Source organism: Andrographis paniculata, unplaced genomic scaffold, assembly GCF_009805555.1.
Source record: "Andrographis paniculata isolate CXL003 unplaced genomic scaffold, ASM980555v1 Contig10END, whole genome shotgun sequence".
Taxonomy (NCBI): Eukaryota; Viridiplantae; Streptophyta; class Magnoliopsida; order Lamiales; family Acanthaceae; genus Andrographis; species Andrographis paniculata.
In genome coordinates this window covers 395,539-409,007 of record NW_026137380.1, presented here as the reverse complement: position 1 = coordinate 409,007, position 13,469 = coordinate 395,539, and the positions used below count along the sequence as shown (strand labels likewise).

The 13,469-nt window shown below is 38.4% G+C and overlaps 1 protein-coding gene across 1 annotated transcript; it reads right to left on the bottom strand.

Moving 5' to 3' along the window:
* Positions 1-186: 186 nt before the first annotated feature.
* Positions 187-12,715, bottom strand: LOC127246353 (mediator of RNA polymerase II transcription subunit 14). Its single transcript, XM_051267668.1, has 8 exons — positions 12,357-12,715; positions 10,753-11,829; positions 8,393-8,490; positions 6,552-6,726; positions 4,880-5,777; positions 3,770-4,785; positions 1,469-2,562; positions 187-1,321 (listed from the first exon to the last, which is right to left on the bottom strand). Exons 1-8 carry the CDS (start codon positions 12,567-12,569, stop codon positions 556-558), a joined length of 5,337 nt encoding a protein of 1,778 aa, XP_051123625.1. The 5' UTR covers positions 12,570-12,715; the 3' UTR covers positions 187-555.
* Between the last annotated feature and the right edge of the window lie 754 nt (positions 12,716-13,469).

Here is a 13,469-nt window from a genome sequence, read left to right as displayed (position 1 = left end):
AGGCTCATAACAATGCCCGCTATTACTGGTTGGGCCTATTAACCACTTCAGTATTAATAGGCCCGGCGCATATATACAGTTATTTAGGTCATTTTGGAGGCCCATCAAAAAGGCCCAATAGGGCTCATTTAACCTAACAATTCCGAATTAGAGAACTGCAAAGTTAACAAAAAAATGAAAAAGTCCTTCAAGAAAAAAAATTCTATTTTGATAATAATTACAGAACGATGAAACGCCTAAATTGTAGTTTGAATTATACAACAGAATCACCATCAAGAAGCACAACCCCACAGCCACCAGTATAGTACATTATACCATACCATACCACACCATACAAGAAAACACCTAACTTCACTTCATCACCATCAGTCAAAATTCCAAACAAACAAGAAACCAACCAACCAACCACACCTTTTGTTGCCCTGAAAAACACCAACCAACAAGAAACTCCAACACTACCAAGCTCGGCATGGCCCAGCCCGGCCCGCCGAGCTCACTTTCGGCGTTGTCATTTTCATCCATCCATCTCTCTGTGTCGCAATGTGGTGCCATCTCCTATGTGTCTCTCAGCCCTTGAAGGCACGCGTGCAGAGCTCTCTGCACGCTATCGGCAACCACCCGCAGCCTACCCTGGGTGGGGTCCCCGCCAGAAGATCCGGTCATCTCGACAGTCCGGGCAATCCTCTGCTTACACTTATCCCACTCGTCGACATGGAGCCAGCAAGCGCGCCCTCCATGGCTGCCCTCCATCGCAAGGAATGTCACAGTAGGGTTATCGGCAAATGAGTATCTCAATCTGATGGAGACACAGTACGGCAACCAAGCCGCACCACCGGCAGCATTTATGTGAGGTATGTAGGCAGGATCGAGAACCACCGTCAGCGCAAAATCGACGGCATTGTGGGCCCTGTCATAGTGAATGTTGCTTTTCGATACAGACGAGGAGTTGCCGCCGTCTCTGCTCGGCGCCATATGATTCTCGAGGCATAATTCGATCCGAGATTTCTGAGCAGGGGCCGCATCAGCCCCTTGCCCTTGAGACAACCCTTTCTTCCATGCGATGAGTTTCAGAAACTCTCTCAGGACCGAAATCGGTAGCGTCAAGAGGGTAATGAATGAAGCAACCCGAGATGCGTCGTAAGGCTCGGACGCAACACGACGGCTGAAGTAGTCGCATATCTCGGCTATTTCGGACGAAGTTAACTCCTCCTGGGAAGCGGCCGGGTTTTGCTGCTGCTGTTGCGAATGATGGAATCTTTTCACGCTGAGGACTTGGAGAAGAAGTTGAACTCTGTGAACGCTTACGGCGAACACATAACCCCTGCAAAAGTAGTTCGTAAGGCCAAGAAATGAGAACCCAATTTCCGAGCACAAAACAAAACAACTAAGCAAATAAAAGAACACCAGTAAATAGGGACAGTTAGCAAAAACTTTAGATCCCGACGTAAACAGGAAATGCAAACTTTACCCGACAAAGAAGCGCAAGGCCGGCTGTTCTTGATCCAAATTCAATAATGCACCTTCATTGTCCTTCAGAATCGATCCGAGGATTTCTTTTAAAAGGTCCGGTAATTGTGCGAAGAGCCAGAGCACTCCAAGATACTTAAGAATACCTCTAAGGACCTTTTTAAGCGCCACAAGTGGGACCCATCCACCGCCATAGCCTCCATCATCCCCAAGGCCAATTATTGCAGTATTCAGCTCTCCTCGAACATGAGCAGGTACGCCAGACCCGGGTGACCGGCGTAGTTGATTAACCATTGGCAAGTTCGGCGCTCCTGGAAGAGCATTTCCCATTCGCAGATTAGCCATTGCGTTTCCTGGTCGAGAGAGTGCAGGAGCATTGCCAAGGTTAGTTCTGTTGCCAGGGGTAGCCGGTAGCTGCGGAGCCGAATTAGGATTAGGATGATTTGAGTTAGACATTCCAAGAGCCTGTTGAGAGCCGGTGAAATTTGAATCTATGCCATTCAGTTCCTGAGCGACATGTTCCATGATAAAAGGTCGGAACTGCGGGCATGGGAGCGATCCTCCAATGGGTTGGCCGACTTTTGGTGGGGTAGCTGGTTGCAGCCAGACCTGATCTCCGGCAAAACACCGCATGTCCACCGCAAAATTTTTGCGATATATAATCCTAATCCAATATGGGCCTCTTAGTACCACAGAAACATCAATAGGCAACAATGAACTGGGAACAATTCCTGGACCACCCCTTCCAGCAGCAGCTGCTGCTGCTGCGGCCGCTGCCGCCGTCAACACTGCTGCTGTAGGGCTGTTATGAGTTGCAGTAGGGCCTGGTGGTGAAGTTACGCCGGGATTAATTCCTGGACCGGATGTGGCTTGACTGGTGTTTGTGTTAGAATTGCTGGGCAAAGCCTGAGATGGTGTATATCCCGCCTGCTTCATACTAGAAGATATTGATGCAGAAATGCCAGGAGCCCCTGACACAGGAGCAGCTCGGGCAGGTCTAGTAGCAGCAGCAAGAGCGTGTAACGGTCCAGCAGTCAGTCGGATGCAATCCAAAAGGGATGCAACTTCACCTCCATTGATGAAATCTTCTAGAAACTGTCGATAAAATCAGCAAAACACAATTTTTTTAGAAGCAAATATGAAGAACAATACTCTGCAAGCATATATTGCAAAAGGCAAGATAGCAAGCACAGTGCAAAGCTTATCATTACGTAAACAGTAACAAGTCTAATCAACTAATATATTTGAAACAAGCAAATCCAAGTCAATGTTGGGTAAAAATACAGCCATGTATTACGAGAGAATATGTGGGTCAAGCATCTATGATCTATGATATGGAATGGCATTGAGATAAGAGAACTGATCTTGATATTTAAATAAAAATGAAAAGTGAAAAAACAATGTGATATATAATCTGTACTTAGGGAACTCACATAAGTTAAACAGTTCTCTTACAACTGTTGGAGATTTCACCACTCAAATATGACAAATTTATATGTTATTGTCCAAGTAAGATTAATCACTAACATCAATATACGAATTTTGGATGCTCCATGGTAAAGAAGCACATTTCATGGTTTACTTTGTATCACAGCCGACTCCTTAGTTGTTAGGTTTATTAATAACAAATCGTTGGTGTTGCACACATAAAATTTTGCGCACATGTAACTTGATTGGGGTCAAACCACAATAACTTTCCTGTCTTATAGAAAGACTGCTAAATAAACTCAACCTAAGCACATGAAAACACAACCTTCCAAAAAAAGGATTCAGATTGACAATAAAATAAGGGGATGGTTTAAGAATGAAACTGTACCTAGAAATTATAATTGAATCTAAAAGATTATTATTCAATCATCTATCCTAATTTGTTATCAAGAAAGTTGATGTCCTATGCCTCCCTATTTATTTCATCCCAATGAGCAGTGGAAAAATCAAATGTTGCAGCCAGAGTAGGAGCTCATAATTTCAGAAAAATCAAAGTTACGAGAAAACACAAGAACATCAAGCATAACAGTTGAATAAGTGAACTTTCATAATATTATAAAGGACTCCGGTAGAAAGCTTGCCCACTAACCCTGACTACTCACTCAACTAGAATTCAATTTATATATGGCTCTTCCACCTGACCCTTATCCATATATTTAGTATCACATTAACAATAAACTCTTTCCACTTTCCAGTTGTTAAAGAAAAGAAAAGGCACAATTCAGAGAAGCTGCAGCATACTTCATCGAGCATACGATAATGAAGAAACAAAAATTGTAGATCATCTGTAGAAAAATGAAAAACAAAAAATAACCTTGGTATGGGGCCAAAGTTGATCAGGAGAAACATGCATTCTGCAGCCTTCTTTACCAGATTCCCACTCAACAACAAAGCGTGCCAGAACCCCTGAACCAAAGCTAAACCACAAGCTCATCAACCCAACAGCTTCAATTCTAAATGCTCGTCTCATCTGTTCAGTAAACTTTTCAGAGCCCTCTGTCACAGCTTTCAACCCAGCTGAAGCTTTGCCATCTAAAGTTACTACACTATCATCTACTTTTTCATCAGTCCTTGCACCAAGGAGTTTACGTATCCCAAGGGAAAAACTCCGAGCATTTGAAAGTCTTTGAATATCAGCAACTAGCTTCTTAATGCTATCAGCCTCCACCGAACTGTAGCTCAATATAACCCCTTCAGAATCGCATCGAATATGTGAATCTACATTAGATGTATTAGCTATGCGAATCCCAGATCCCCATGGTGTGGTATTGCTCCCTTTCTGAAGCTCCCACAAATCTTTATAGTGGGGATCGATAATTTTGACATCCCACTGCAAGCTACCAGGTCTACCCAGCCTCAGGCATATACAGTGCCAGGTATTAATTCCAGAGAAAGGAAGACGAAACCACAAGTTTGATGATGCACTTCTTAGACCAACTTCTTCAACATAAGGGATGTCAAGTGCATCCATCTGGCTAGTCAGCTGCGCATGTTTGACACACAAGGAGCAATGCCTAACTATGTGAAGTAGCGCTGATACATAAATGCACGGAGAAGCTTTTCCCATGTTTGCATCAGCTATGAAATTTGCCAAAACGTACCCCTCTGCTTTACCAGTATGACTGCGTGAAACAAGCAACTGTCCAGAAGGATTATGAGACTGTGACACTCCTAATGCTCTCCTTTTATTAGATTGTTCTTTGATTTCTACACTAAGTGATGGAAAGGAATTTAACATATCAGACAGGGATCGCTTTCTTGATGTTCTGTTGTGTTGAAGACCAGTTTCTTGCTTTGAGTTCTCAAGACCAGAATAATCAAGTGTGGAAGCTGAGAGCGAAAACATGATCAAATGTAAATGAACATGTCACTGCAATTTTAAAAGACAAACGTAAACTCAAAAACAATAAAGACAGCATCTTACATACGGGAGAAGCAATCCATGAGTTAGACCCAGAATCAAAGCTCCGTGATGCTATACCAACAGGCAGGCTCTTAGGTTCATTAGATTTCGCACTGGCTGCTAAACCAGTGCTCTGGGATGGGGATAAAATATGAGCTGGGGGGAGTCCAGCTGCTGTCATCCGATTATCATCCATTGCACCACTAGAACCAAACCCCCCAGCCTGTAGAGATCTCATAGAAGTTAAATCTTGATCTGACTTCGAAGCATTCATTTTTTTCACAGCCATCCCTCTGACAAAATTAGGGGCAAGAGAATCGCTGGAGCTGGATTGCATTGATCTCTTCAAATTCCCCAAAGCAGTTTGTGATGATTGTGCTCCTTCCCAGCTAGGAGGTGATGCTGAAGATTTTATGACATTCATAGAGCTCATACCAAAATTGGATGTGGAAGACAGACCAAATGTAGAAGATGTATTCTGTACACTTGATCTTTTCTCAAGCTCAAACACTTCCTCAACAATGGAGGAGAAACTTATCGGAATGTTGGATTGACTGCCTTCCAAGTTGGAGTTGGAAGAAAGACTATGTGCAGGAATCTCTTTAGAATTACCATCATTAAGCATTGGCAATGCCTTACGGCAAATAAGGCTCAAACTGAGTTCATCTTCACAGATACGTATCCGGCTAATATCCACAGATTTTATTCGAACAGCTTTGGCCTTGTCACTAACTGGCTCAGCATTCCCTGAGGAGCCTACCTGAGCTTCTATTAATTTGGGACACGGCTTGAAGTCTTTGTCAAGTTGCATCAATAAGAAATAAGATCCCCCACATTCTGGGAATCCCATAAACAATGAGTTTGGATCATCTGAAATGCTCAAAGGTAACTTTCCTGCTGTAAAACCACGTTCAAACACCTGCAGAAAGAACAAAAGCACCTATTCAATTGCCTCAAATAATACATTCACTTAGAACATATATTCATGATGGGTGTGTGTTTAATAAGTTTCATCTAGCAATTGTTTTTCGGTGTGTGCGTGTAAACTAGGAACTGTATTTTTGCCACCAACACATAGCGATTAGCATTAGTCAGGAGTAGATAGAGCAGTATTTCAATGGTAGCTTTCCACCACTTTGTACACTAACAATACAACATAATCCAAGAATATAAATATGTTTGCATTGACTTTGTTTATTAATTTCCTTGATTAGAAACATAATAAGTTAGAACCATGAAATGTGATATTGAAGTTGTTTTAAGTTTAACAAGCCCAGTCTCACTCCCTTCAAGGCGGCAGTGGATTTATTATCGAGTTACTCACTCCCTGCAACAATTTGTTAATGAGTGACAATGGAATTTGAGTTCAAGGCATCTAGTTGATCACATCACCAGAAGCAATACCATCTTGAATTATTAGAGGTGACTATATAATATTCAATTACTTATCAGAAAGGGATTAATGCCTTTAAGACAGCTGTGCAAACCTTTCTGTGTGCGTTGAAAATTTTGCAAGGTATGACAAAAAACTAAACATTGAAGAGCATCCACCTTGATTATAATCTATTCAAGAAATCAATGGACATTTGCCACATAGAACTTCAACAACTTCCTTCAGGTAGATATTAAAGGTCTAGACTCTAGATTGCAATTTCATCATAGTAAAGAGAAATAATCATAAGATTTTGCATACCTCAAGACCCAGAAACCTTCCAATGCATGCAAATAAATGTAAAATACTACTGCTCCTCAAGTTGATAAAAGCCTTGGCTGCAGTAACACTTCCTTGGTTCAGTGCTTCTTCACACTCTGTCAAAGCCTTTGTTGATATAATATTTTTTGGTGAACGGAGACGAAAACGGCCATTCCTGCAAATTAGAAGGAATGATGTACATTGTGCTTGGTTGTTTTTTCATTATTCCAACTCTCAATCACACAGAAGTGCTACTAGCATGCTGGTTTGTAAAATAAAATAAAAGAGCAATTACTTATTGTTAAGAACACACATAGGGCCACACATGCAAAGAGTCTTAGTATTCACTATTCAGTTATGGTGAGCGAAGAATTCTCTTAGACTGCAACTGTTACATCATATATCAAATATTGTATAGATCAAGTTCTTCCCAGCTTTATCCACTATGGTCACTGTAGATACATTTGGAGTTCCTTTGCATTTGAAAGCATTACAAGAAAAACTGACAAATTAAACAAGTTAAAATTCCATTGTGTCGCAGTTATTATAGGTGTGTTTGTTTGATTTGGATTGCTTGTGGATGTTTTGGACTTGAAATCTTTCTAATGAAACATAGTTACATAGGTTTTTTATGTAATATTTTAAATAAAAAAAAAGGTATTAGATGTAATTTTTGAGTGGAAATTTTTTTTCTGATGTGATGTTTGAATGAAAAATAGGTGTTGGATGTAAAATTTTCTAGGAGGGAAAATGTTCTATTGTATATTGTGCATAGTGCCAAAAAAAAAAATCAAATAACACCACACCCTGTGTTGTACTACAGATACAGTAGTAGTCAAACTCAACATGGAAATTACCATTCACACTAATAATTTCCTTGTAACTCTGGTTAAATTCTATCAGAAACTTTCAAGCTGTTAACTGGCAATTATTTTGTGTTGGCCTTCCTCAATTAAAGTAAGCACGAATGTAATGACGGTAACTTATCATTTTCCTTGACTTCGTGCACAACTTATCCCGACATTCAAAAAACACTCAATAGAATATTTTTGGACAGATGAACTTGTTAGAAAAGGTGCCTGAAACATGTGAGTTGATGTAGTTCGATAGCCAAGCTATAGCTACTGTGTATTTTAATGTAGGTAAATAGTACTAACTTCTAACAGAGTATGTGTATGGCATGGCATCCCCCCCAAAAAAACCTACAAGTAAATAATATAAAATTAATAAGATTGGTTTGTTTCTGTTTAGCATTTTCTTCAAATTAAGACTCCAAAACCTGGTTTCTTTGCCATATTCAATAGTAACATTGTCAAGAATACTTGACATTATTAATATGAGATACACTGATACTTGAATCAATTAAAATCCATTAACAATTACACTGCAGGTTTCAACAGTGTGAACAACTATGTGTCAACCACAGGGTAAAGTTTTCCATTTAGCCATCAAACCATCTCAGCATAACTTAGTTGTTGCATTTTATCCCATTCAAAGAGAAGGTCCTTCATCAAAACTCAAATTTGTGGCATGATGTGGAACACTAATAACATACTGTTTGAGCATACCATAAAATTCGTCTGAGAATCGTCATAGCTATGTGGTCCAGGACATGAAAATATCATCCATTAATCAAAATCTAAAACTTGCCGAGCAAAAAATATTTATCGAAAAGGCCATTATTGAACAATCAATCATAGATGACAAAAATTAAACATAAAAGTATAAAGTCGTAAGCTATTGTAGAAACCTCTCATAAGCAAATCAGCACAGCAGTAGAAAACCTCAGAAGAATATCCAACACGTAGTTACAAAAGAAAACAGGTAAGAGAAGAGCTAACCTTATGGTTATTCCAAGAGTGAAAAATGAAGAACCATAGGCACGGACGTGCAGAGCAACCTCACCATCATGCTTTTGCATATCAAATGTGTCATCTCCCTATTTGAAAAAACACAAGTAATCCATGAGTTGCATTCAACCATTTTAAAGTCTTCAAGAGGAACCTTCATTTTAGAGCAGGGATTTATCTAGAGTGGGGAACGTTATGCTATTTGGTTTCAAATTAGTTATGTAGTTTCAATTTATTCATATTTTTACATTCCCGCCCTAAAGTAGTGTCCATACAAAACTACAACCCTAAGCTAATTTCAGAACTCAGGTTCTTCAAGATGTTTAAAAGTTGAATATAAAAATAAAAAACCAGGCAACTAAACCATTTGTTCACATTTTGCTGTGGCCAGTAATGCATCAGTAGAATTGGATGTTTTTGAGCCATCAATGAGTGTGAATTCAGGTTGTGCATATCATAATAACTGTGATTCTCAACAATGGATGCGTATGTCACATACATTCATAGATGTGTTATTTTCTATGGCTCACTGAATCAACTACTGCTGTCATTCCCCATGAACTAACTATCATAAATAAGATGTCTTATCTTTCGAAAAAAAAGGGCATCTAAGCATGAAAGTGATGTCTCTCTACAAGCGACGGTTCCCTGTCTCTCTTTAACATTTATGTCCAAAATAAACAAATAAGTAGTACTTTTTTTCTTTATTGAAAGTAAAATAAATTTATTGATAGCAAAGCATAGATATAATACGAAGGAATCGGAAAGAAAGCCAAAATCTGAAGTGAAACAGATAATCAACATTTCCTTTGGCGCTCCACTGAGCAAAATGGTCTACGGAGTGCTTAAGTTCAACTTGAGTAGCAGTTATCAGAAGTCTGATGTAATAGGAGGATCTCTTCTAAGGGTCGTTTTTTTATTTAAAATAGGTTTTTATCTAATGTAGGATCGTGTTGTTTGTAATGCGAAAATTCAATCAATCGGATGGAAACAAACTGAGAAGCGATGGCACGACACTATTTACTGTGATTGGTTAAATTTTAAAAATACAGTTCCTGATGAATACCGTTGATTAGAGCTAATACTCTTTAAATGATTTAAAAGCAAGAAGATTTGAGTTCTCAGTGAGCATAGTTCAATATTTCTTAATAGAAGCTTTATATTATGTCTAATAATTCAAACAAACCTTAAACAGCATAATATAGTAAAATGTGTTATACCCAAAGTAGAAATATAAAATAAAATAACATACTATTGATTGGTTATTTTAAAAGTATTCTCGAATCACAGCTTGGTCAAAAACAGACAATAGATGAAATATTTCTCCTTGTCTCTAAAAATTCAAAGCTACAGGTTTTATTATCTTCTCCAACAACAGTGGGAAAATGTTTTAGAATTTTAAGAAGTTAAAGCAGTACATAAATAAAATAAAATTAAGAAAAAAGATGATTGAAGGAATCAATAGACACTCCTTTGGAATGCTCCTGTGTACTACCTTGTAAAGCTAAGATCATAGTAATCAAGTCACCTTAGATGCACCAATATAAACTTGTTTGCATGAAATGGTTATAATGAACTCGACTGTCGAAAGCGTATAATTCAACTTTATAACCAATGTAACAAGGCCTACATCCAGGCCCACCATCATAAATATTCAGAATAGCCCAAAAAACTCACTAACAGAGACAATTTTGATTTTATAGTGCTACAGTAATTAGTTATGAATTTATGAATACATAGGTATCTCATGCTTAGCTGCCATCTACATCCTACAACCAAAAACAACTATATAAATGGAAGTCATTGAATGCATCCGAAATTAAACCGATTTTTATTTTCATAAATATGGAATCTCGCTTATTTACAGTGGATGGATCTTACGCACTAAATGACCTTCAATGTTGGTCCCGCAGCAGCACCAGTCAAATGATTAGGGACAACAACACATTTCAAAAATCTGGAATTGAATATCTCAGTATCTGGACACTCCCCAACATTGAATACCCTATATTAGGTTGGTAGCTGAATCGGTACTTTAATGCCACAATATCTGTACTCAATATCCAATAAAACATACATACCACTAAAACATATCTTTACTCCCCATCAATATATGCACTGCTTACATCATGTGCATGCCTCCACTACAACCAGCTCTAAGGTAGTTTATTTATGATCAATTTTTAAATTGGGCATGCCTCTACTATTAAATTATACAGCCATGCTAAGAAGGTGCAGAAATTTCTGAGTCATTGCTAATAACTTGCGTACAAGGGCATTGGAAGCTATAAGAAACTGTTATGATTATAGAAAAGACAAATTTTTTAGAAAAATATAAATGTAAATGATACCTTTCCAGATTCTCTATCACAGTCATCTGAATGATACTGAAGATGGACATCACCAGGAGTTCTATTGATCTGTCCATTCTTCTCTAATTCTTTGTATATCTCAAGTAGCCGAGTATATCTATTACTACCAATAGCTTTGAGCAGTAGCATCTCAATATCAATGCAACTTTGATTGAGCGTAAAATCTGCTTCCTTGCCAGTTAGAGGATCGATCACAAATGTGCTATGCAAACACTTAAACTGCAAATCAGGACCAGGTTCAACTTTTAGGAATGGAGCCCCTGCTTCAGTTATGCCACTGCTTTTGTCAAGGTCTAACCAGTATATGATTTTCAATCCTGGGGTTCGTAACCCAGAAGAATCAGCATCCCCATCTTGAGTACCATGAATGGTGGAAGAACTTCCCCCATGCCCACTGCTACCATCAGATATGAGTTCGAAACGAATTGCATCTTTCCATCTGCCCTGCCGCAGTCCTTGCACCTGCCTTATAACAGTGTCCATAACAAGAGCAACACAGAGCTCATGAAGAATAGAATACATTGTGGCAAAAGGGTTTTCCGATGCAGCCATTCTGCGTTCCAAATCATCTCCAAGAGCATGGCGCCGCGATTCTTCCATTTTAATGAGCCCGCCCTTCTCACCAACAAGCAACTCCAAGTGTAATATTCTCCACATGGACAAATGCCCTCTATAACCAAGTGTGACAAGAATTTTAAATTCGCCATCAACACGGAGCAGCACAACACCATCAGAAACTTTGACTTCTGTAATTTCCTTGGGAAGTGAAACTTCAAGTAACTTTGACCTGACAAGTGTGTCCAGTTTCTTTATCGCTGGACCTTGTTGCTCCTCATTTAATGTGCCCTGTGTACCAACATCTTCTATGCTTTTAGGCAGGCGCTGATAGGTTCCAGTTAGAAGAACCTCAATTGTGGATGGAACATCATAAATAGGAGCTCGAGCTTGCTGTAGACCCTCGTGCATAAAAAACATCGAGTCTGCTGCTTGTGTGAAGCAAGTATCATGACTTGACAGAGTTGATGCAAGTTGCTGACAGTATTGTATCAGGGGAACCTGCAACTCCAGTAGCACAGATGAAAAATTGTAGATGTTTTTTCCAATTTAGAAAACTAATTAAATGGGTAAAAAGACAACTAACAAAATTAGATAACACCACCTTTGATTTACCTAACTAAACGCCAGCAAGGGATTCTTGTCTACTCAAAAAATTTACAAGATAAGGGGTGAGTAATGGTTTGACAGACACACAGACTAGCGCAACCAATTGTGATGAGATTAGAGAATGCTGAGTAATCCAATGGGGAGACTTCCTTAGAAAACCAGATTTCAAACGAAGTGCAGGCTGGGGAAGTGTACTTTACAATCACTCTTGCATATTCATTTTATCACACAACATAACAAATACCCTTTCCCCACAATTCTGGGTAATAAATACTATATATTCCTTAACTCCGTGTCCATTCCAAGGCAAGAACAATCAACACTCCATTCACGGCACCATGGGAAAGCAGCCATATAACATATAAAACAAAAAGAACCGAAAAGAACAATAAAATTGAAAAAAATGGTAAAATAAACACCTGCTGGCACCACTTAGCAAGGACATTGAGTCGGAGCATCCTCTGTTGCGTCTTCACAATGTACTTCAATATCATAATCTTCTTATCGGAATCCGACATCGCATCCGACGATTTGGATTTCTCGACCAGCTCCTTCAGTGAGCCGTACGATTCCTCGGCGGCGCGGCCCACCAGGGCAGCGAAATCCACGGTCTCTTGCCCCACCTCCGACATGATTTCACCTCTTCGTCCAACTGTAAACCGACCGAATCAGTGGCGGATTGCAGGAATCGGAAAAACCATTGGAGCACGAGGAGACCGCTCTCTCTCTCTCTAGGGTTTTCAGGTCGTGAAGGATTTGGGGATGGAGGGACTGGGAGGGAGGGCCTTTGCTTTATATTTAATTCAACACGTTTGACTTCAACAAATTTTGGGTATGTTCTAGCTCCGTTTTTACATTCACCTCTTTCACCATAAATAAATAAAAATAAAATATATTTTGTGTTTTTTTGTTTACATTAAAAAATATATATATATATATAATATAAAAATTTATATATGTAATATAAATATAATAAATAGTATAATATTTTTAAACAGTTGAAATAATTTTTCAAATTAAAATATTAAACAAACAAATTCTATGGAGTTAGCTGTTAACCTATTACAAAATTACCCCACCTATCAATGCTACACTGAAATCATAAAAAGTAACAAAATATATATACAATACAATGTAAATATTCTCAATAAAATCAATGTAATCATATTCATGCTATCTTTAACAGGATTCTTGTTTTCAACGTGCCTAATCGAAGTCTTGATGTAACATGAAATATAGATGCGTGATAATAAAACACGAGAATAATTATTAATCAATTTATTGTAGAATACTGAATGAATCTCCATCAAATTATGAAAATAAATAATAAATAAATTAAATAAAAGTTAAATAATATTTTGATTTTTGAGGAGAAAACTTGTGTTTGGATAGAAAATCATGTGTCAAAGGTGTAAAGGTCAGCTTATTTATATAATTTTTTCACTCACCAACAGATTGGATGCTTCTTTAAATAAGTTTCTAATAAAAGAAAATAATTGTGCTTAAAAAATTCACTATAATTCAATAAGATG